The sequence below is a fragment of the Strigops habroptila genome, chromosome 8 (genome assembly GCF_004027225.2).
Source record: "Strigops habroptila isolate Jane chromosome 8, bStrHab1.2.pri, whole genome shotgun sequence".
Classification (NCBI taxonomy): domain Eukaryota; kingdom Metazoa; phylum Chordata; class Aves; order Psittaciformes; family Psittacidae; genus Strigops; species Strigops habroptila.
In genome coordinates this window covers 2,858,381-2,880,687 of record NC_044284.2, presented here as the reverse complement: position 1 = coordinate 2,880,687, position 22,307 = coordinate 2,858,381, and the positions used below count along the sequence as shown (strand labels likewise).

At 41.9% G+C, this 22,307-nt stretch overlaps 2 protein-coding genes across 2 annotated transcripts; both read left to right on the top strand.

Moving 5' to 3' along the window:
- Window positions 1–639: 639 nt before the first annotated feature.
- Window positions 640–11,791, top strand: GCLM (glutamate-cysteine ligase modifier subunit). The gene is made up of 7 exons (XM_030496305.1): window positions 640–1,291; window positions 3,569–3,634; window positions 4,282–4,366; window positions 5,126–5,182; window positions 6,405–6,607; window positions 7,802–7,916; window positions 9,607–11,791. The coding sequence occupies exons 1-7, from the start codon at window positions 1,172–1,174 to the stop codon at window positions 9,774–9,776; spliced, it is 816 nt and encodes a 271-aa protein (XP_030352165.1). The 5' UTR covers window positions 640–1,171; the 3' UTR covers window positions 9,777–11,791.
- Window positions 11,792–11,946: 155 nt separating this feature from the next.
- On the top strand, window positions 11,947–21,842 carry DNTTIP2 (deoxynucleotidyltransferase terminal interacting protein 2). Its single transcript, XM_030496299.1, has 7 exons — window positions 11,947–12,096; window positions 12,919–14,636; window positions 16,072–16,207; window positions 16,886–16,981; window positions 17,337–17,501; window positions 18,592–18,701; window positions 20,149–21,842. The coding sequence occupies exons 1-7, from the start codon at window positions 11,974–11,976 to the stop codon at window positions 20,240–20,242; spliced, it is 2,442 nt and encodes an 813-aa protein (XP_030352159.1). The 5' UTR covers window positions 11,947–11,973; the 3' UTR covers window positions 20,243–21,842.
- The last annotated feature ends 465 nt before the right edge of the window (window positions 21,843–22,307 follow it).

Here is a 22,307-nt window from a genome sequence, read left to right as displayed (position 1 = left end):
CCTGGTCTTAAAAATACCTCCAAGCCGTAACCCTTTAAGTTTCCCTGGTGTGTCTGCACTGAAATCGGCTGGTGTAAAACTGGAGTTAGGGTTAGGTGTTAGGTTTTAAGTGCCATCAAATGTAGACATGGCCCAACCACGTAAGCACTTGGTTCCCTTTTGGGCCACTTAGGGTCTATCAACGACTATCCGTCACCTAAAGGCGCCACGGCTACAATCCGGATGGTTTCATTGACTCGGCCAGGCCTGCGGAGCAGCTGACGACTGATGGTTCTACGGTGGTACGACAGTCTCACCAGCCACCGAGGGCCCGCCGCAGGGACGGAGCGGGGCAGGCGGCTCGGGGTGCGGCGGCCAAACCGGCGGGTGGTACCAGCAGAGACGTGTGCCCGGGGCCGGGTGCCCTCGCCCACCCTGCGCCGGCCGGACAGACCGATGCGCGGACACAGGGACCGCGCTCAGCCTGCCGCGCCCCGCCCGGCACCATCGCCCCGCCCCTCCCGCCAAGCACCGCCCCCGAGGCACCGCTGCGCCGCGGCCACCGCCTAGGGGGCGCTGCGCGGTGAGAGCAGCCGCCTCGGGCGGGGCCGGGAGGCGGGATCGGGAGGCGGGAACCGTGAGGCGAGATCGTGTGGAGAGGCCGTGAGGGGGAGCCGTGAGGCGGGGCGGAGCGGGGCGGCCGTGAGGTGGGGCCATGCGGCGGGGCGCGGTGGGGCCGTGCGGAGGGGCGGTGCGGCGGGGCTGCGAGGCGGGGCCGTGTAACAGAGCCGTGAGGAGGGACCGTGCGGCGGGGGGGGGCGGCTGGGCGGTGCAGCGCGGCCGTGCGGCGGGGCCGTGAGGCGGGGCGCGGTGGGACCGTGCGGCGGGGCCGTGTGGCAGAGACGTGTGCCGGGGCGCTGCGGCGCGGCGGGGCGGTGTGGTGAGGCGAGGCGGGGCGGGGCGGAGCGGAGGGGCGGTGCGGCGAGGCGGGGCGGTGCGGCGAGGCGGGGCGCTGTGCCAGGCTGTATCGCTGCTTCCCGCACTGGGCCCGCCCCGCCGCCCATTGTGCTCGTGCCATGTGACCGGGGCCGGTTACAAAGCATCCCGCCGCCGGTATTTGTGCTGAGTCACGGCGCGGCCCTGCCCGGTGCCGCGGAGCGCGGTCGCCGCTGTGGCTGTGCCCGGCTTCCCGATGGGGACGGACGGCGCTCGCGTCCTGCTGGAGCGGGCGGGCACCCTCACGCTGCAGACCGGCAACCTCCTCAACTGGGGCTGCCTGCGCAAGAAGTGCCCGGCCACCCCCGGCGAGGAGGTGAGCGCGGCGGGCCCCGGGCCTCCCCTCGGGACGCCGCGGCGGGGCGGGCTCCGGGGCAGCGCCGGGTTCGTGCTTGTGGCGTGGCCCGAGGCCCGCCGTGGGAGGGAAGAGCTGCCTCCGGAAGCGCGGCGCTGTGCTTGAGGCGCTGTGGGCAGAGCAGAGACCAGAGCGCGCCGCTGCGCTTGGAAGCGAGGAGTTAAACCGCTGTCCAAGTACTGCCCGTAATGGCAGAGGAGAACCGCGAGGCTTCTGTAGCAAGAGGAAGATACGGATAGGAGCTTGCATTACAAATGATCTAAATTGCTTTTTCTAACCTGAAATTCATATAAGGTCTCGGGAAGATCAGCCGCTGTCGTCGTCTTGAAGTAGTATTGCGGCCGTTCGTTGTTAAAAAGTTGGAAGGACTTTTAAATTGTCACTTTAAAACTGTTACCTTTAGCAGTATGTGTCAACGCTTAGTAATCCTGATAAAATGCCTGGAGATCCTGCAGCCGTGAACTTCAGAACCGCTATATTTGCTGTCTCGTCATGACACAGCCATTTGAAAATGGGCATTTAACAGTTAATCAGAAGAAGTGTGGTTTTGGCTGCTTATCACTACGTAGTGGCATTGTTGATAGTCTAGAAGTTGGTTTATTGCATATTAATCATGCACAAACAGTAAGAAAGATGACAAGGAAGGATTCATGATACTTTAATTTAGCTGTCCTGCAGTAATAACATTTTTATTTAGCTTGGCTGCTGATTACAACATGTGAGCTGTGTGAAATAAGGCTAGATCCTGCAGCAGAGAGGTAGCTGAATCCTAATGGGCACACTTGTGTGAGCAGTTCCTGGAGGGCTGGTAAATAAAGAGTGGCCACTGTACATAACTGATCAGTTAAGGTATTCAAATCAACTTGTTTACAGGGAAATCTGCACTTAAATATAAGGCTGCCTGCTTTCCAGAGTTGCTGGGATTCCAAAAGCAAACAATTGGTGTTAATTATGAGAAACAAATTGGCTTTTAACTCTTGTTTGGTGTAGGTGGTGTGTGTATAACTGTCAGTGGCAGAATGTAAGCTAAGATTTTGCAGACTGTGAACCCTAATGTTAGAAGTTTGGGGATGTAGCTGTGTCTGGAAAAGCTGGCCAAAGCAGTCAGACACTGTATTGAGGGCATGGCAACGGTGTGCTTTGGAGACAGAGGCTGGTCCGTGCTAACTGCAAGAGGAATACCAAGTGTGACAGTTGCAAAGTAGCAATATATTCAATATATATGTTTAGTACTGTCTCACTTCCCTCAGAAAGGAAAAAGATAACATTAAAAGCTGCATCGAAATAGGCTGAAGTGTTCCAGCATTGTGGATTCAGGAGGGGGAATAAATTCTTGCTGTTTGACTTAGTTATTTTTTTCCATGCCATTTTAAATGACTGGGAAAGAATGTGCAGATGTTGTGCTTGTGAAGTAGTATTACAGTATTATGTCTTAAACTTTGTTATCTCCAGGGCTTTTGGGGTTGTTTTTTTCTATAGGGGTGGGGTGGGTTTGGCTTCTAGTTCGTGTGTGGTATTACGAACTCTTGGAATTCATGTTAGGTGTCTCAGGAAATTGCTATTTAATGGTCTAAAAACTAGGTATTTACGTAGGTATAAAATGTGTTGCTGAAAGTGAAGCGGCAGCTCAGGAAAGTGCTCCTGTGTGTGGCAGACAGCAGACCTGACAGTGCATGTACTCAGCCTGCAGGGTAACAATTCCCAGGGTGTATCAGAGGGAAGCTAGAGCACTGGTACAGCTGAAGCACTGGTATAATATGCAGTTAATTAGCTGACTTAATTGTTACACCTTACTAGGTTCAAGAAAATCCATGTTCAGAATTCTAGTAAAGTTTATTTTGTATCTCTTGATGCAGGAAAATGCAAGTGTGGGGTGGGATCTGAAGGTTCCCCCTTCATTAATGAAGGATTTAAAAGCATTAGTGGTTTGGCACAGTGGAATAGGTAGTTCTTGCTTGCTTAGTATTGTTCTTTCCTTTAAAGATGGCATTGGTCTGAGAAATAGGTTTAGTACAGTACTTGTATTACTGCTAAAACTCTTCATGAAAGAGGAGAGGAAAGCAAGTAAACTAGTTTGAACAAGTTTCACATGGAAGCTATGAAGGAAGAATCTTCTGTGGTTGCTCCAATGGTGTCCTTAGTTCGCCTGCTCAGTCTGTCTCACATGCCTATGAATCACTGTGTTTCTGTGCAGCTGTAACATGAAGCTCCTCTTCAACATGAACAAATATTTTGTAGGTGCGGGACTGCATTCAGAAAACACTGACTGAATGGAGCTCAAAGGTTGGACAAGACCTAAATCAGGTACGAGAGGTGGTACGCGTGTTTCGTTAGCAGTTCTTGTGGCATCAGCTGCATGTTGCTGCATTCCACATGAGTGTGGAGAAGCAGTAGCTGTTGAATGATTTGTGGAGGATCTAATGATTGCTTAAGAAGATAACACAAACACTTGTCTCTGTAAGATGTAGTGATCCATTTGAAGTTAATTATTTAGTGTAAGCTAAGTTTTACTGTCCAAACGTGTTAACTACATAATTCCACATTCTTTTATGGATTATACTGGTTTCCAGTAATTAAAAAACAAACCAAAACATCAAAACCACACAAAACCAAACCAAACCAACTTTTGTTTAAAATGCTGACTGTATGGAATAACTCGAGGACTTGCTTGAGGATTTCTTTATAGGGCAGCAAAAATTGCCAGTATTCTTGGTTGGGGGCGAGGTGGTGCATGGCACGGAGAATTCTCTGAATATACTTTGAACTCACTGAATATATTCTCTGTGTGTATAATACAAAATCTAATGTAGGTCAAGACTCTAAAAAGTCATCTTGTGCCAGCTAACATGAGACGTCAGCCTAGTCTTAAATGAGTTCAGAGGGTGAAATCTCCCAAACTTTCCTGATTTTTTTTATTTTTTTTGTTCCTAAGTCTCGTGTATTTACTACAGGAAATACTGGAGGTTCTGGAATGTACTGTAGCTCAAGCTATAGAAAAAATAAATCCTGAAGAAAGGGATGAGTTGAAAGTATCAGGTAAGAATCTGGTAAAATATCTGGCGGCATAAGAAGTTTTCGTGTGCAGTCATTATTAGGATATTCATACATATATATTTCCCCCCCCATGTTTTGCAATTGCAAAGTCAAATGACATCAGTGCACACTGTTGTACTTCGGGTAATCCAGAAGTTGGCTAAGAAAGACTTGAATTCATATTTCAGGTTTTAAAGCAGCTCAGCATTTTTGTAGTTTAGTTTAACTTGCATTTCTTCAAGACATTTTATATGTATTCTGTGAATCTTTGATTTTCCTGAAGCAAAATGTTACAGATAACACTGGAATTAAGACATAGGAATGGAAGCACATTCATTTGTATGATTTCTCCAGGTTGAATATGATGAACTTGAAGGACACAGTCCAATAACACTAGGACATTGGAGTCTTAATAAGTTGTGAAGAGGTCCATTTGTACGATGACATCTGGGGTTTTTATACAGGTTGTTATGGTTATTGCTTAGTGTCTTGATGCTGAAGTCCCAGCTTTAGAGTTTATTAGATCATCTAACTGAATGATTTCTTGTTCTGAGACTGCACAACAACCTTGGAGTTTGAGAACAGTGTATTTAATGGGCAGTGACCATTAAATACAGGCTATTTTTCCCAGTTTTTAAAGTAATGGTGTGTATTGTAAGAACCCTTTACCCGAGAACTCGTAAGTATTGTATATAGCAAAAGTAAATAGCTATATGTTCAATCATAGCGTTTAGTTACTGATTATAGTTTCTTTGGAAACAGCAAAACTCTTCATCGTTGGATCAAACTCTTCATCAATCAGAAATGCAGTTGACCTGGGTAAGTATGAAACTCGAACTTCTGGGAGGGTTTCTTTTTACTTCCCTGCTTAGAAATAAAATTAGAACCTTTTCCATCCAAGAGGTGTGTTTAGTGACTGCCACAGTATATCCTCTTTTCCCAGGTAATCAAGTCTATATATGCATTAGTTCAGTCAGCAAACTTATTAAATGTGGATCACTAACCTTGGGTCCACAAACTCAAATCTGATTCCTTGCTTCGAGCAGGAGCAAGTTTTTATTCTTTCACACAAAACTTGTTATAAAATGAATACCATGTTATGTTTTAGTAACAGTGATACAATAGGTCTTAGCAGTTGGATGTTAGTTGCCAGTTGTTTTTAACATGATGAACTTTGCTACTAACTGTGCAGTATTTCAGAGATTATTTAAGAAATAAAACAATGCTGCAAGCAACTGCTGAAATAGTGAAGTTTTATTGAAAATAATGGTTGCACTGATACATGAAGTTCTGTTAGCCTAACGTATTGTGAGCAGCACTGAACTTCACTACTTTGGAAGATAGTCAGGCATAAGGGGTTACCAAAGAACAGAGGGTCAGGTATAATTCTTCTCTCTCGATACCCCAGTTAATAGCCTCGTTAGTGTAAGTTGTGGTACCATTTGTTAAGAATGCATTGATAGAATCCTCCTCCAGAAGAAAATAATTTATTTAGCTACTTAGCTTTATTCTTTTTGCTTTGCAGAAGAGGCCTCATGACTTGCATCTTTCTTAAAGCTCAGTGATATTCCAGGACTTGCCACTTCTCTGGCACTTTAAATCCCCATATTTCGTGTGCTTTAGTCTTAACTCCGCACATGTAGTGAATAGTCCTCCTAGTCCATGCCCTGTACTTGAGTTAGACTTCATAGTGGAAGTTACACATTTTGGAAGAAATCGAGAGTGAAGGAATCAAAAATTGCATGTACTGCCTTAAGAGAAAAACACAGTTTTAACACAGAAAAAGAGAAAAAAGCTTCAGGCTTGCTTTGGTGGTGGTTTTGTTTTTCCCAAGACCTACAACTGAACGTTGGCTTTCAGGTGTATGTTTGATTCTTTTCTAAAACCGATGTGTTGCTATCCTTGACTGCTGATACACTGAAGAGTCTGAAACTGAATGGGAAGCTAGCAGAGTGAGGCGGGAGGTGTGGGTTTTGCTGAGTCATGATGCTTTTGTTTGTATCTTACCAAAGACTGCAGTGTGTCTGTTCTTTTTCCTCAGCTTGTTCTGCCCTCGGCGTCGCTCAGTTGGACTCGGTCATTATTGCCCCACCTCCTGTTGAAGATGGAACTAGCTTCTCCTTGGAGTATTTGCAGCCTTATTGGCAAGAACTTGAAAATTTAGTTCAAAACAACAAGATTGTTGCCATAGGTACCTCTGACCTAGATAAAACACTGTTAGAACAGCTGTATCTCTGGGCACAGGTGAGAACAAACTTCCTATTTGTAGGATTTCTAGGACAGAATAACTGTTGCTTTTGCTGACTGCCACATTGTTATAAACTTTTGTTATAGATGGGTCTATATACAAAATATTTGTTAGCCCTATTATTTTTAGCATCTTATGGATGGTCACAACCTTGTTCACGGTGGGGGAGGCTCAGAGTGTGACTGTCACTTGTTCAGTGTTCTTGGATACAGACCAGCAAAGGCTGGAAACCACAGGTCTATTCATTAGCAGGTTCTTTGAAGTAGTGAAGGTTTGAGTTTTGAATGCTTCTATATTTAGGAAGGAGTATAAACAGTACTCTTAAACCCCCAGATTTACTCCAGTGACACTGAAAACAGCCGTTTTCACTTTAAGCTGTGTTACGAATGAAGGGATTTCCCCTTGGAAAGATGCTGTTTGAATGCTAAGGTTAAATGTAAAGAGGAAAACAGGTTACGAATGAAGTGGCACAATATTTTGTTGTCCAATGTGACTAACCACTCCTAACTTTAGACTGATGGAGGTCTGTACTAGTATGTCCCCATGCTCAGGTAAGGATTTATTGTTGCCTTACTAGTTCTTTGAATACTCCTTTTACGACATTTCTTGTGATATGTGAACATTGTGTATCTGCAGAAGAGGTCCTGCTGAGAGTCCTCATTTGTGCTCCTTGCTGTTTTGTGTGTACTGAGGAGGATAATTGAGGGGATTAACAGCCATCTGCATGGTGGCCATGAGTGCAGTTTGTGACTAACTGAGAGAGTCAGTGGAAGAGCATCCTTTTTAACTTAATCCTGAAGGCATGGAAGACTGCAAATTATATATCCTTAAAAAAGTTTATTTGCATTTTATTTAAAGTCTTTATCAAACTAATGCCCGCGTTATGGTTTTACAGAGGTGGGGGGGGTGGGGAATGCTGCTGTTTAGGGAGCACAGCAGATAGGAAGTCAGAATTGGTTAGTATTCACCTTGCTGTGGCAGCACTTGAAGTTAGATCCTATTCTTGTTTTGGGCTCTGTGCTGCAGGAAATTGCAGAGACAGGAGTTGCCTGTTGAGCATCATGCAGGCTAAATTAGCTCAAAACAAATTGTTCAAAGAAAACTTTCTGTTGTAATAAAGGGCATGAGGGGAAACAACTACAATGAGTACATTTATGTGTTTTTCTTATAAAAGTATTTGTTACTTTCAGGTAAAGCCGAGTAGTAATCAGGTGAACCTAGCTTCCTGTTGTGTGATGCCACCTGATCTCACAGCATTTGCAAAACAGTTTGACATACAGCTGTTAACTCACAATGACCCGAAAGGTAAGGCTTGGGCAGATAAGTTAAAGGAAGACTTCTGAGTGCATTATTCAGTAAAAAATCCGGAATAATCTTTCTCTGAACTTCAACATTCATTGCATTTGAATACGGAACAAAGGATTCTAAAAGATTTTCCTTTATAAAAGATTTCCATTGAGTTCTTGCTTTTCCTTCAGGAAAGGAGGGGAAGGGCAATCTTCCACCCTTGGATAGTTTAGCGAAATAGTTTTTGTCAGAGAAAATAAACAGAAGAACAAACTACAGAGAAATTTGTACTATGTATGTTCAAAAATTAGCATAGCTCATTTCCACAAAACAGAGAATGAAATGACAGTTCTGTTGCTGAAGGTCAGTAAGTGACAAATGAAAGTCCACTTGTCCAGAACTTGTCTGTGAAAGAGCTTGCATGGAAATGTTGATGGTCAGTTGATTTTTCGAGTTGATTTCGATGCTTTGGTAATGTTAGACATGTAACATTACTGTGCTTTAAGCTCAAAGTAGTGACTTGTTAAAAACCCATTATTACAAAAACAGTCAGTGTAAATTCTTGGTTTGTGCAGTCATTAATTTACTGAATGACTGAAGGACTTGGAGGGTTTTCTTTAGACTTGAGAGCTCTGAGTTACCAGCTCCCTAGAATATTCTGGGATTAGTTTCTCTCAAACATCATCTAATCTTTACTATAATGACACCTTAAATAGCTTGCTGGAATTGAGAGGTCTGAAACAATATTCAGTTAATTCCTTCCCTGTATTCTTCCTTATGACCTTATTCCTGCTGATCATACTTTTCTTCTCTTTTTCTTCCCATTCCCCTCCTGAAAAAAAAAGTGTATGAAATGCTATTTATTTACAGGCTTCATAGCACCACTGTTAGAACTGATGAATTTCATCACTGCTTGAGCATGTATCAGCACTGCTTTGGCAGCGTACAAGATGAATTGCCATTCAGTCTGACCGTTTCCATGTACTGTGAAATCCAAATTGCAACTTTTAATTTAATAAATATGAGAGTCATGAACTGAAGAGGAGGATTTGGATAGAAAACAAAGCAAGTCGTGATTCCCTTATGCATTGTTTGCTAAGCTTAACTTTTCTGGAATGGTCAGCTGAAGAGTATTCAGACTGATGTTTTGGGAACACTCCTCATCAAAGAGATTGTTCCCTTGGCTGGCTTTCCAGAGGAAACCAGGGGGATTTGTATTTGGCTTCCTTTTCCGTTTTGTGGCGTTTAAGCCCATTTTTCTTAATGCTTTCTGGGCTTGCAGTTGTTATGAGCCCAGTTGTGGGAGATACTGTAAATGTTGAGCTTTCCATGACTGCGGAGGTAACTGAGAACGCGCAGTCCTTGGCTGATTGCAGCCTTATGTCTTACCTCTGGTTTGTCTAGCTAGCTTCTCAGATTTTACTTTCCTCCTGCTAATGGCTCTGTTGCTCAACTCCATTTGATACCATAGAAATCTCAGTTTTGTGGGATATACTTAATGTTGAAACAAACAAAGGTGCCCTGAAGATTCCTTCAGGAATATTCGGCTGCTTTCACTGTACGTGCATTCCGGAAGAGTGGATCTGTGGAGTATCTGGCACTGCTTAAGGTTTTTGACTGTAGGAAAAGGCTTCTCTTATTAAGTGTTACTTTTTGCAGCTGTTTACATGACACTATTTAAAGCATGAATATCCCTTTTTAACTTCAGAATTACTTTGTGAAGCGAGTTTCCAAGAAGTTCTTCAGGAAAGCATCCAGGACACGAAAGCACATGAGTGGATTCCTTTATGGCTTCTCCGGTATTCAGTCATTGTTAAAAGCAGAGGAATTATCAAGTCCAAAGGCTATATCATGCAAGCTAAAAGAAATTCCTTTTAAAACACTTTTTTTTTTTTTTTTTTTTCTTTAATGGCTTTCTGTTTTCATTTCTTGGGGATGGGGGAAACATTGCTTTTTTCATAGAAACACTTTTACAGCATTTGTAACAAAGACCAAAAGTTGTAATTACTCGGTGTGTTGTCAGCAGGAGTGTCTACAGTGCTCTAACACGATTTTTCTTACTTAACCTATTGACCAGTTAATTTAAAAGATGAAATATTTGGGGGTGGTTTGAATTATCGATAGAGAAACAGTTTAAGATATGTTTCTTTTTATGACCAGTTCACTGTAAAATTATCATTATATTGTAGCTGCCATTGGGTGGTAGAGAGAAACTTATATATTTTTATTTAAAAAGAATGAATTTCTCTTAAATAAGAGTTCCTCACCTGGGAGGCACATAGATTTCAAGCATTCACGGACTGCTTTTTATAGAAAATGGTAATCTTTTATGAAAAATTACCCAGAAAAATGCAATGGTATCTCATTACTTGGTATGTATATATAGGCAAGTCAGCTGTTTAATTTGGGTGGTGGGAAAATTGGTTTATTTTTAATATAGTGTAAAAGACCTTTATGCTTTAGAAAAAAATGCATCTTCCCAGTTACTTTGACTGTTACCTGAATTCCCTCTGGCTGCTCTGTGTCTCAGTGTGCTTTGGTTAGTGTTTGCACACGTGTGATGGGATCTTTGCTGTTTCAAATAGAACATGTATCATTGTGTGAATGTTTCAAATAAGCGTTGAAAACAAGTGATGACAAAACCTATTAATCAAAAGCTGAATTGTGCCTGTCTTCTCACCATGGCTTCTGTGTTTGACACTTGTGAACTCCACAATCGGAATGGGCCAAGTCAGAACAGCAAATGCTGAAGCTGCTCACAATAGGATTGGTAAATGACTTCTTTTGAGGATGCCCAGGAAACTTTATCGCTAGAGTGCCATTCAGGAATGATGCAAGCAAGGGTTAGCTTGAAGTTAGGTATATATCTGTGGCAGTAGCTTAGCAAACTGGCTTTTGAATCCTAGAGATTGCTGCAGCTAAGGCAAGGCCTCTGGTTTAACGTAGTCTTTCCATTGGAAACGCCTTTTTATTTCCTTGGCCTTTGAATCAGAATAGGTAGCAAAAGCTCAACTTGTAGTTCAGCAGGAGCTTGATGCTGAGTGTCTAAAATACTGATTTTCCTTTTGATTTCAGGCAGGAGCAGGACCATACAAGTCGTACTCATTAACTTAGTTCTGTATATTCTGAGACTTGGGCTCTAAAGGGAATGAATTTTCACCACCATCTTTCAAATTGTCATGTAGGCAGCTAGTGGCATTTGAATGCCTGTAGGTAGTGTTTAGAGTGTCAGCTTCCTATAATCCATTCCACTAAGTTAATCTTAATTAATAAGATTAATATTTTTCAAGATACCTTTTGAGTCCTAAATAGCTGGAGGTGGCAAATACTGGGAAATTCCCCTGGACTTCTTCAGTTCTTATGATCAATGAGAGAGATGGGGAACTGGGACTAGTAATGCATCAATAAAAGTTTGGCTTGGGGTGGTGGTTGTTTTAATCCTCATCAAAATGTGCTCTTTTTTAAATGTTGGGTTCCTTTGCATCAATTACATTTAAACTACTCTGCCGGCTTTGAGTTGTGTGCTGCTGCCGCTGACCACTACCTGTACCTTCTGTCTCCATTTGCCCGCTGATGTTCTATATTGTATTGCTCACATGTGTGCTCAGTTTTATGAATGGAGATGCTACAAAACAAGAATTGCGCTCAAATGTGCAGGCTGCACTAATGGGGTAATTATTTATTTCCTGTTTGTAACCTGCTGACAGTTTGCTTGTGTAGAAAAGCCTCCTGTGAGACATGGTAATTTTAAGAGATGATTTTTTTTGAGAGTTGCTGACAGCGTAACATTTTATCAGGTTATTTCATTAACTCGTTTTGCATCAAAGAGATGGGATTTCCTTCCGTAACTTGAAAGTTTGAATTAAAAGTTGGAATTCTTGTAGGCTTTTAAATCTGTGCTTTGTATGAATTCTCCTCACCTCAATCACGGTCTCCCACACTTTGGCCATCAAACTCCCCCGGCGGTTCCTGTGATCCAAGGCCGTGTGTCCCTCACCGTGCGCCCATCGGGTTAACGCGGAGCGCGGAGACAGCCGGCGGAAGGGCGGGCGGAAGGGGCGGGCGCAGGGACAAGATGGTGGCCACCAGGCGGGCCGGGGCACTTCGCCGGCAGCCGGGGGCGCCGGCCGCGGGGGGCAGCGGCAGCCCGGCCGGGGCCGGCGCCGGGGCCGAGCCCGAGCCCGGCGGCGCGGTGGAGGTGAGCGGGGCCGGGGGCGCGGGAGGCCGCGGAGCGGGGCTGTGGCAGCGGCAGCGCGGCGGCGCCATCTTCGCACGCTGCCACACGCGAAGGAGCTGCCGGCGCCGCGGGTGCGGGGTGGCGGCGGGGCGCGTGTTCAACGTGTAACGCGGCTTAGGGTGAGGGAATGACATCTTGTTTTCCTTTGCGCTGCTGCTGCTGTTTTAGCAGTTCTCTGTGGCGTTTCCACCAGGCAGGCAAGCACTTGCGTAAATCCTGATCTGGAGGTAGCGTGGTGTGTGTTGATCCAGCGTGGTTCTGCGGTTTGGGAATATCGTGCTGTCGCAGTGTTTCTTCTTTCCCAGGTTTTGAATTGCTTCCTAGGGGACTAGAAGCATCGTTAAAGAAGCAGGTTATACCTAGTGTTGCAGTTGCTGAGAGGCCAGTCTGTGCCTAAAAATGCTAAAATCGGTCAGAGAAACCATTTTGGGGCATATTCTGCCATTTGCTAGGTTTTGTAGTTGAGCAGATCTTGGAATGTTTCTGTACATCGCTTCTGAATTTCCTTCCTATGATAGCTTGCCAGAACTTGCAGAATTAGAAGACATTTATCTGTATTTCTTAATGGACAAGTGTGTTTCTTCTCCTGCTTTGACCAAAAGAGAGTAGACAAACGTGAGCACAGGATGGTTTGTTAATACTTCTTCCACACAGAGACATGTAATATGTTGTCAGCTTGAGTGGAGTTCTTTAAAAAGATGGTTAGTGATTTGTATAGCATCCTTTTTATAGGGTTATTTTATCTGTCAATAGCACACTTATGGTTTTTTACTCCTTTTCTAGATGGCAGCTGCCAAACTTAGTACTCCTGTGTCTATGAGGATGACTAGGAGAAGAACGAAATCAATTCATAAGCCAGAGGTAATTCAGGAATCTCAGTCTGAAGGGTTGGAACATGCAGAAACCAAGTCAGATGTCGGAGATAGCTCAGAGATGGAAGCGACTAGAAGTGAGAACACAACTGTCCATTCAGCACAATCAGTTGCTGAACCACAAGCTGATGGGGATGTGTCAGAAGCAGAATCGAACTGCTCTGCTGTGTCTGGTCTTCAGACACCTTTGTTTGTAAGGGTGACGAGACGACGACAAATTGTAGTTCCTTATCAGCCGGATTCTCCTGACAAAAAAAGACATGACAAGACAGCTTTTCTGAATAAGTTAAACAGGATTCTGGATGAAGATGATGTTTCCGAAGCTGAGTCTTGCTCCTCTGCTGTTTCTGGTGTTACTAGAACTAGAAGAAGCAGGCAAAGCAAAAAGAAATTGCAGCCAGATACAGTTCATGAAGCCCAGAGTGAAGATATTTCTGATGCAGACTCGTGCTGCTTAAGTTCCCATATGGAACCATCCGTCACTAACAGACGAGTTACTAGGAGCATGCAAATCAAATCACAAGCACAAAATACTAAGCAGACTGAGAAAGGAAACAGAATTGTTTCAGAAGATGAGAATTTAATTGAGGACGCCGTTAAATCTGAGCCAGTAATCATTTCTGATTCTAGACCTGCTGCAGAAGTTGTTTCTGACACAGAAGATGCTTCCCCTGTCACCGAGGGTAATGAAGAACCCAATTCACCTAAAAGCAAATCTGCCAATACAACCCAGAGTGGAGACGTGAAAGAAGAGTCTTTGAATGATGTGACACCCAGCAGTCTTACAGAAATGAAACAAAGTGACACCGAATTGCACGAGAAAAGGGCAATTAAAAATACACAGTCTGTTGGGGTTGATGATTCAGAGGAAGCACGTGGCCAAATACGAGAAGAACACAGTAAAATCGTTGTGAGGGTGGAAAAGTTAGAGCACATGGATTTGTCCGAGTGCATGAGTCCCAAACAATTTTTAGAATTCCAGGGGCAAATAACACTAAATAAAGGTAAAAAAAAACCAGAATGCGAAAGAGCGGATGCTGAGGCAGACCCACAGCAGCCTCTCATCCATGCTGATAACTTAGGAAAGGGTGAGCAAGCTAATGAAGTGAGGAGCCCGGGAAAGGATGAAGCTGTTGCACAGAGAACCGACAGTGTTAGCGGGTGCGGGATGCTTGAAATCGGTGTGGACAGTGCTGAAGATCAAGCAGGAGAAGATGCTGAACCTGTAGCTCACTGCAGTGGAATTTCAAGCAGTGGAAACAATTCTCTTGCGTTGTTTCTGGCCGAAGATGAAAGTGGTGAATCTGAAGATAGTGATGTGGCAGACATAAATACAACTGAAGAGAATCTGTATTATAAAGAGGTATATAAGGGGCCTCCTTCCCCCAGCAAATCTTTAGAAACCAGTTCACTGCATGCTGAAGGGCTTTTCGTAATTGATACCAAGCCTGGCATAAGTTCCGACCAAAAGTATTACCTAGATCAGATAGACCAAGTTAGTGATGCTGGAAGTAAGCATGAAGGAAGTGAAAAAGGTGAAGAATTGTCAGATCTGGAAAAGGCTGAAGAGGAATTCATAGATGAAGATGAGAAAGATGAAGATGATTTGTTGAAAAATAAGACTGATGTGTAAGTATCTTTCTGGCAGTAACTAAAGAATCTGCATTTCATTCAAGCATATGCATAAGAGCTGTACATTCAGTGCTAAATGATGTGGAATAAATGAGGGAGTAGTCTCATCACATAGGTCATTGACATGTGAAGTGGGGTTGAACAGATTATAACGTACAAATTTAGTCCATAAATGGAGAGTTTGGGTTTTTTTTCAGTGTTGTATGTAGCAGAACAGAACTGTTTGAAATAGTTGGGCATCTGGAGGCCTTGCATGTGTTCAGCTTAGAAACCAGAGTGTGAAACTGGGTTAAAGCTTGTTTGGGTTGCAGCTTTCTTAACTGTGTTTTTAGTTTGGATATAAATAACAAAAAGTGCAGTAAATTCCTTACACATTGGCTAATTCTATCATGCTTTTTAATCCTAAATAATCGCGTATACTTTAATAATGTGTTCAGTTCTCATGCTGTGGGACAGTGGCACTTCAAGTGAAATCAGCCCAGCATAGAATCATAGAATAATTTAGGTGGGGTAGGACCTCCTGAACTCTTGTAATCCGGCTCCTGCTAAAATCTCCTTATATGCTTTATATATTTACCACATAATACTCTGTTCAGGTTGGATAAATAAGTCTTACTTATTAATGTTCTAAAAACCTTGAGGTGGGCCAGAAGCCTTACAAAAACTTAGCCAAGCACTCAGTGTAAAGGCATTATAAAAGATTAGTCACGGTTTAGTAGAAAGTTTTAAAGAGTTTGTATTAATAAGCGTTCAGGCTATGATGAATATTTGTTGTGCCATATTTCTCTGTAATACTTTATAGCTTTTAAGCATTCTTGTCATCAAAAACCCGAGCCATTGTACCTTTTTTTTGTGGATACATTCCTTTGGCTGCCTGATTGAAGTAATGAAAAACTGAAATAAACTAGCTTTGAAATGTTTAATAACGTTATTCCTAGTACTGTTAAACAGTAAAGGTCTTAAACATTCTTAGAAGGAATTCTAGCTCCTTTCTTCCACTAAGAGCTGACAACATTTCTACTACCAATATGTTTGTGCTTTTGTGGTGGTTTTCCTTTTAGTTTTAGCTAGCAAGCTTCTCTGTGTATAGAAGTAGTATGCTAGTCCTGAGTTCTTTTAGCAAGGTGAAACAAATTAAGAATTCACTTTTATAGGAGATAGTACTATCTAAGATAGGAATGCAGTATTAGAGTTAATAGGGAAGATTTGTGGAAGTGATTCCACAGATACTGTTCTTTAATAGCCTCTCAATTTATATTACCCTCCCTCCCCAAATTCTGTCACCTTAAATTATCTACTAGATACCAAGACTTAAAATCATTGCAGAACTGAACCTAAATGAGAAGAATGAGTTTATCTTTCTCAGAAGACAGTAGGAGGTTTAGGTGCATGCTTGTTACAATGTACTAATCATTAACTATTTCTCCTCCAGTTTACATCTTTCCAGCAGCATAGACCCTGGTTTGAATATCAAGAAGCTTGGAGGTTTATATATTAGTTTTGATGCTGAAAACCAGAAGCCTAAATCAAGTGTAATTAAACAACTGAAGGAGAAAAAGAAGGACCAGGTAATGTGTTTGCAATTAATGCAAGTAATGTGACTACAGTAACACAAAGATGTTAATTTAATAAGGTGGGTTTACTTGTTTTTAAAGAAGTAAGGTTTGCTGAGAACTTCCATTCTTTTTGGCCAAAGTGTGGATTTGGGTTTGGTTTTAATGATAAGAATTTAAATAGATGTGACATTTTGGAAACTGAAAGCAGTGCAAATACCAGCATTACCTTGTAAAATAACCCCAGGTTGATTATGCCTGCAGTTTTGCAGTTGAGTGGTACATGAGCTGTCTCCTAACAAGGTATTTACTCTGTAGCAAGAATGAATTTCAGTAAATAAAGGTCTATAATCTTCCCAGTCTGGAATGAGCAGTTTTACTTCAAAAACACCCTTTGAGGTAAAGGGAATGTGGTGTTTCGGGAAGGTTGTCTTGGTAGGCTCATCCATGATACCTCTGTTTATTGTAGAGCATTTGCTATCTCCAGAAGTAGCCAGCTGCTGTCTGTTGCTGGCCAGGGTTCTGTTCAGAAGATCCTTACTACTTTTGTTGTAGATGGAAGAAGTTCAAGCGCTCTATTACAATTGCTGCTTAGATTCTGCATGATTCCTTCAGTAGGTTCTGTACGTACTGTTAAGCAGGAAGATTTGTATCAGTGAGATGACTGTCTAATGTCAAAAACAATTCTTACAGCTCTTGCAGAAGAGTGTAATAACTCCAGATTTTGAAAAAAAGGAATGTGTCCCACCCTACAGGGAATCACTTCGCCAGCTGAAGAAACAGCGCAGGGTAAGTGAAGAGCTGATCATGCCTCAGGTAACAACAGAAGCTTCGGCAGAAAGCCCATGCTGGGACTGTGTGCATGCACTGGCCTCACTGGAAGTGGTGCAGTTTAATGTCTTCTTGAGCCATCCTGTGAAAAGCATCCTTTTAGTCACTGAGACAGTGAAGTGAAAGATTATGTACTCAGATGGTACAAACCTGTCATTAATACAGTGTCAATAACCTTATAATAAGGGTCATAAAATACACTTCTTAAAGGGACAGAGTTACATTCTAAATACCTTTTGGAGGGGAGAGTTCCCTGCTCTATCGCCTCCTGGTTGCTGAATGCACATTTATTATTCTTGGTACTGCATCCTAGGCAGAGCGAGAGAAGACCACAGGTGACGGTTGGTTTGGTATGAAAGCCCCAGAAATCACAGCTGAACTGAAGAATGATCTGAAAGTTTTGAAGATGAGAGCTTCGCTGGACCCGAAGCATTTCTATAAGAAGAATGATAGAGATGGTCTACCCAAGTACTTCCAGGTAAGGAAGCAGCAGAAGATGGCGTTGCACTGCTGAAGTTTTAAACAGCTGTTCTTCCCTGCCTATTTTGTAGGTAGCCTCCATGTTGATACAATTTTACAGCTTAATTCTTAAGTGGTTTTCATTACTTGGCTGCAGTTTACAACTGCTTAACTCTCTATTACGTATGTGTATATGCTGGGGTTTTTTAATTTCAGCTGATCTCATAGTAGTGAACAAACATCTGACTTAATCTGTATTCTGAGGCCTCAGTGGACTAGATTTTTACTGCTTTTTCAAGTATTAGTCTTTTTTTAACCAATATGTAGAAAATAAGTAGCTTTGATTTTCTTACCAGCTAATACAGTTTGAACGGAGACAGCTAGCTTTGTGATCAGCCAGAATTGCTGCTGCTGGAACTTGAGAGTTTTGAAGTGGTTTGCATGCAGAAGCTATAGAAATGGGCTTCCACCAGCTCAGGCCTGTTTGAATAGTTGGCATTCTTGAGGAAATTAGTTTAATTTCCCAACATAGTAGCACTTCACTCTGAAGGGTGGGTCTTGTATGGTTTGAAATTTCTGGGCATGGAGAAACTTCAGATGGAAGTGTTCCACGTAATGAGATCTGTGCAGGTCTGCCTTCACTACATGGAACACGGACTCCGTCTATCTCCACTACTGACCTGAATCATCAGAACTGGCTGGCTGGAAACAATGTGATGCATTCCAGAATGAAGCCCTTGTATTAGAGCTGGATTAACTGCTGTGTAGCCATCGAGCAAAACCACCACAGTGACAGAGACAGTTAAGATGGTCGTTAAGGGTTTCCTTTCCCTCCTTGGGAAAATCTTTAAAAGTTAAGAACTGGATTTGTTTTTTAATACAAGCGTTGGTGCAGCAGTCCAGTGTTAAAAACTGTAGAGCCTTAAAGCTCAGACCCTCCTCTGTGCACTGAACAATGGCACAAAAGGTGTCTTGCTATTTTGCACTTCCTTATGATACCAATCTGATCTTCTCTGGAGGTGCTTTATACTTGGAGGATTAAAAAAACAAAGGGGCAAAATAATCAACATCTTGCTGTACAGTGAGAATGTTTCATTTCTGTCTTCTAGGTTGGAACTGTGGTTGATTCTCCCATAGACTTTTACCATAGTCGAATCCCTAAGAAACAAAGGAAGAGAACAATTGTTGAAGAGCTGCTGGCAGATTCTGAGTTCAGGAGGTATGTAAAAATGGTTTTGTAGTTCTAATATCCTGTGTAAGAGATGAGTATTTTTAATATAACTTGGGTTTACTCAGTTTATATGGGGGTTTTTTAATATATCAAAGAAAACTTTTTAGCACTTCACCAGCACTGCCATTGAGAAGGTCTAAGGGACAGGGGATAATTAGACTGAGACAGCATATTTTATCTTCATAAAAGGGTTTTATCCAACTCAGGTCATCACTATTGGCAGCCACTCTTAAAATACTGTCAGTGTTGAAGAGATAACTTATCAGCCCTATTCTGGTTCACTTCTAAGATAAGTGTCTGCACAGGCTTACACCAAAGATCAAGGGCTCTAAGTGATTTATGCCTATGCGTGCACTAGTTTGCATTGTTTAAAGGTCAGTTTTTCTTGGCATAATTGATCCAAATGAAAAGTGCTGACTGTAATTCTAGGAGAGTTGGTATGATTTCCTTTTATAAGCATGGCAGTCTGCCATCTGTCATAGGAATCAAAACAGCACTAGAAGTCTTACTTAAGGAATATGACTGGATTCATTAATGTCTGCCTAACCTGCAATTTCTGGAGTAGACCCCTCAGTTGATCCATTTTTATATTGGTTATTACATGATGTTAACCTGCACTTGTTTTTTCTCACATAAGGAAATGTTTCTTGGAAGCAGTGCATGATTTGGGATTGTAAGGTTAATGTTGTCAGGCTTGTAAATTAACTATTTCTGTTGGGAAGGCGTGTTGGTGTAGCTGTTTCTTACCTAGTTGACCTAGCTAGCTTGACCCGATTGATATTTGTTAGAAACTGTTTTAAACAATTGATGTCTTTGAAATGTGATCAGTTAATTTATGGTGTGGCTAATCAAAGGCTTTAACCAGATACATCAGCATTAATGCAGGTATTAGGCAGGTTTCAGTGTTGCCGTTCAAAGCCTCAGTACTGCTCAGTGCTCAGTGATCCGTTGTGGTAATTGGTACAGGTACGTAAGAAGCTGTATTAGGAGCTAGCAACTGATACTCAGTAAGTATATCCTGTTCATTGTTTAGTGTTTCATTGTTTTCAGGCTTGAGTAGAGAAAAGTTGATGATCTTGAGTTTGCCGAGAAGGCAGTATAAAGATGGGTATAATTTGTCCATGGTATAGTCAAAATTGATGAGCAGTAGCAGTGTTTTGGCAAACTCTCCAAAATGTGATTGTATGCGCAATGAACAACTCCCTGGTTATGCCAAAATTAATGATCCTTTAATCAAATCTACTTCCATGACAAATTTACCCATATTTATGATTAATCCAAGCATTGATTCCCTTTTACCTATGCAGAAGAAATCTGCCTTGGAAAACATGAGAGAACTGAGTTTGGCAAATGATGTATGTAGAGTACTTTCCATGTTATTTTTTCCTGAACTTTGGTTTACCGTGCTTAAAAGTAAATTATCTATTTTGTTCAGATATAATAAAAAGAAGTATCAGGAGATCATGAGTGAAAAAGCAGCTTTTGCAGCAGGGAAGAGGAATCGGAAAAAGAAGAAATTTCACAATTAAGACTTCAAGAAAAATAAAAAAGGTGGAACAACTTCTTGTTATAAAACTTTTTACAGAATGCTTTGGTTGTGGTGGTTTTTTCTTTTTGAAGATTGCAAATTGAGAGGGAATTTCTTGCAGTGAGAATGTTTTGTAGGGAGCTTTATCCAATTATCACGTATCTAAATTGAAATTACTTTAGATTTAAAAATCTAAGTATTTTTTTACTTAATGTTTATGTGAAAAAGATAATGATATGAAAGCATATTGTTAAATCTGAGCACAAAATCCAACTGCATGGATTGTGGTCTTGTCAGCCTTCAGTCTTTACATCAGTGAATTGGTATATTCAGTTTAAAATCATGTCCATAATTCACCTTGGCACCCATTACATGCCAGAACAGATTTTTCCATGTCTTGTCAGAGGTGCTGCTGGCCAATTCTGTCATAGGAAATATGGACAAATAGTTTGGTTGTGAAGGGTTTATTTTAACACTGACCGTAACAGGATTGAGAATGTCCTGGAATTCGGCATATACACATATGCTTTCTTTCAAATACAGAGAGATACGTAATTTATAAATAAATACAGGCAAGTAATAAAGAATATATAAATTATAGATTGTTTAATGAATAAAACAACATAAATATGTGATATATAAAATTTTGACACTGTCATATGTTGCTTTTATAAGTTTTGGCCATTTAATGATTGTCTAATGATCTTTCAGAAAATAACTTGGCGGGGGGGTCCGTTGTCTGGGCTGTGGTGTGCAGGTTGTGGTCTGGTAGCTGACTCGGAGTAGTTCTTCAGGTAAATGAACAGAGTGAGCTTGAAGGCTTCTGCTGCTGTTACAGAACCAGAGATGGCTCATTTCCCCTTTAGTGACAGTTCATAACCTTTGTGATTGTTGGAACTCTTGTGGCATTTGGTTGGTTTCCAATGACCTGGTTATTACATTGCTGTTACAATTAGTGTAACTCGGTTACTGCCCTCAGGTAACAGAAAAGATGCATAATAGAAGAAATAAAACTGTCGCTACGTTGTCTTAGGTGCACTGGGTGAGAAAGGTTTAGAAGTGATTATTGGAGGACCGGTGATATTGAATGTGTTCTTATCATATGAACATGGAATTTTACAGGTTGCAGATCTTAAGCAAGAAATATGCTCTTGAGCAGTGTTTAACCATGACAGTGTATACTACTGAGAAGTGGTGGTTTTTGTAAGGATTAGCTATTTGTGCTGGAAATAGCTAAACTGAAATGAGCACCATGGTATGTATTGATCACCAATTGAGGCTTGAAAGAAGTTTTCCACTGATCGTTAGGGGGTTTTTTATATTCTTCTGAAGTTGATCATAATGTTTCGCTGCCAGAGACAGATGGGATTCTAGATTCCTTAAGAAGTCTTGACTGCCTGGAGATGAATGGTGTGCAAAGTAAAGTGAATTCCTTGAGAAGTATCAAACGCATGCAAGTAGAACCACCTATCCCCAAGTCCCAGCTAACATGCTATATAGATGCTATTCTAGTGCAATGACATGTATGCTAGTATCTCGATTCTCTGTAAATGATCAAAAGCCAATAAAAACAACTCTGGTGTCTTGTTCTGTGGATGAGACATGGAAGCCCAGAAAGATTAAGTCTGAAGGCTGAGGAAAGAACACAAGGCACCACAGTAGTTGTCATTCTGTTGCGTCCTGGATGTTCAAGTGCAACCTGGGGAAAGCAATCTGCAACTCTGAAAGACCTTAAAAGAGAGGTGCAAGCTTTGGTGTTAAGCAGCAGGCAACAACTCAGTGTCTGTTTCTTAAGCTTGTTGGATTTCTCTGAAAATACTCAAATACCTCAACAAATGACTTGTGAAATACTAGCATCATTTCAGAAACTTTGCCTGTCCATTGCAAGGAATATTTTCTTTTAATGGCTGTCAGAAATACTTGTGTTAATTTGTAATTCTGCCTTTATTGACATAAATCATTATTAACAAGAAATTTCCCTAAGACTAAAGGGCAGGAGGTACCATGCTGGGTTTTTTATATATGCACCTACTGCTGTTTTGGATGTCACTGGAGTGTTTTGTATG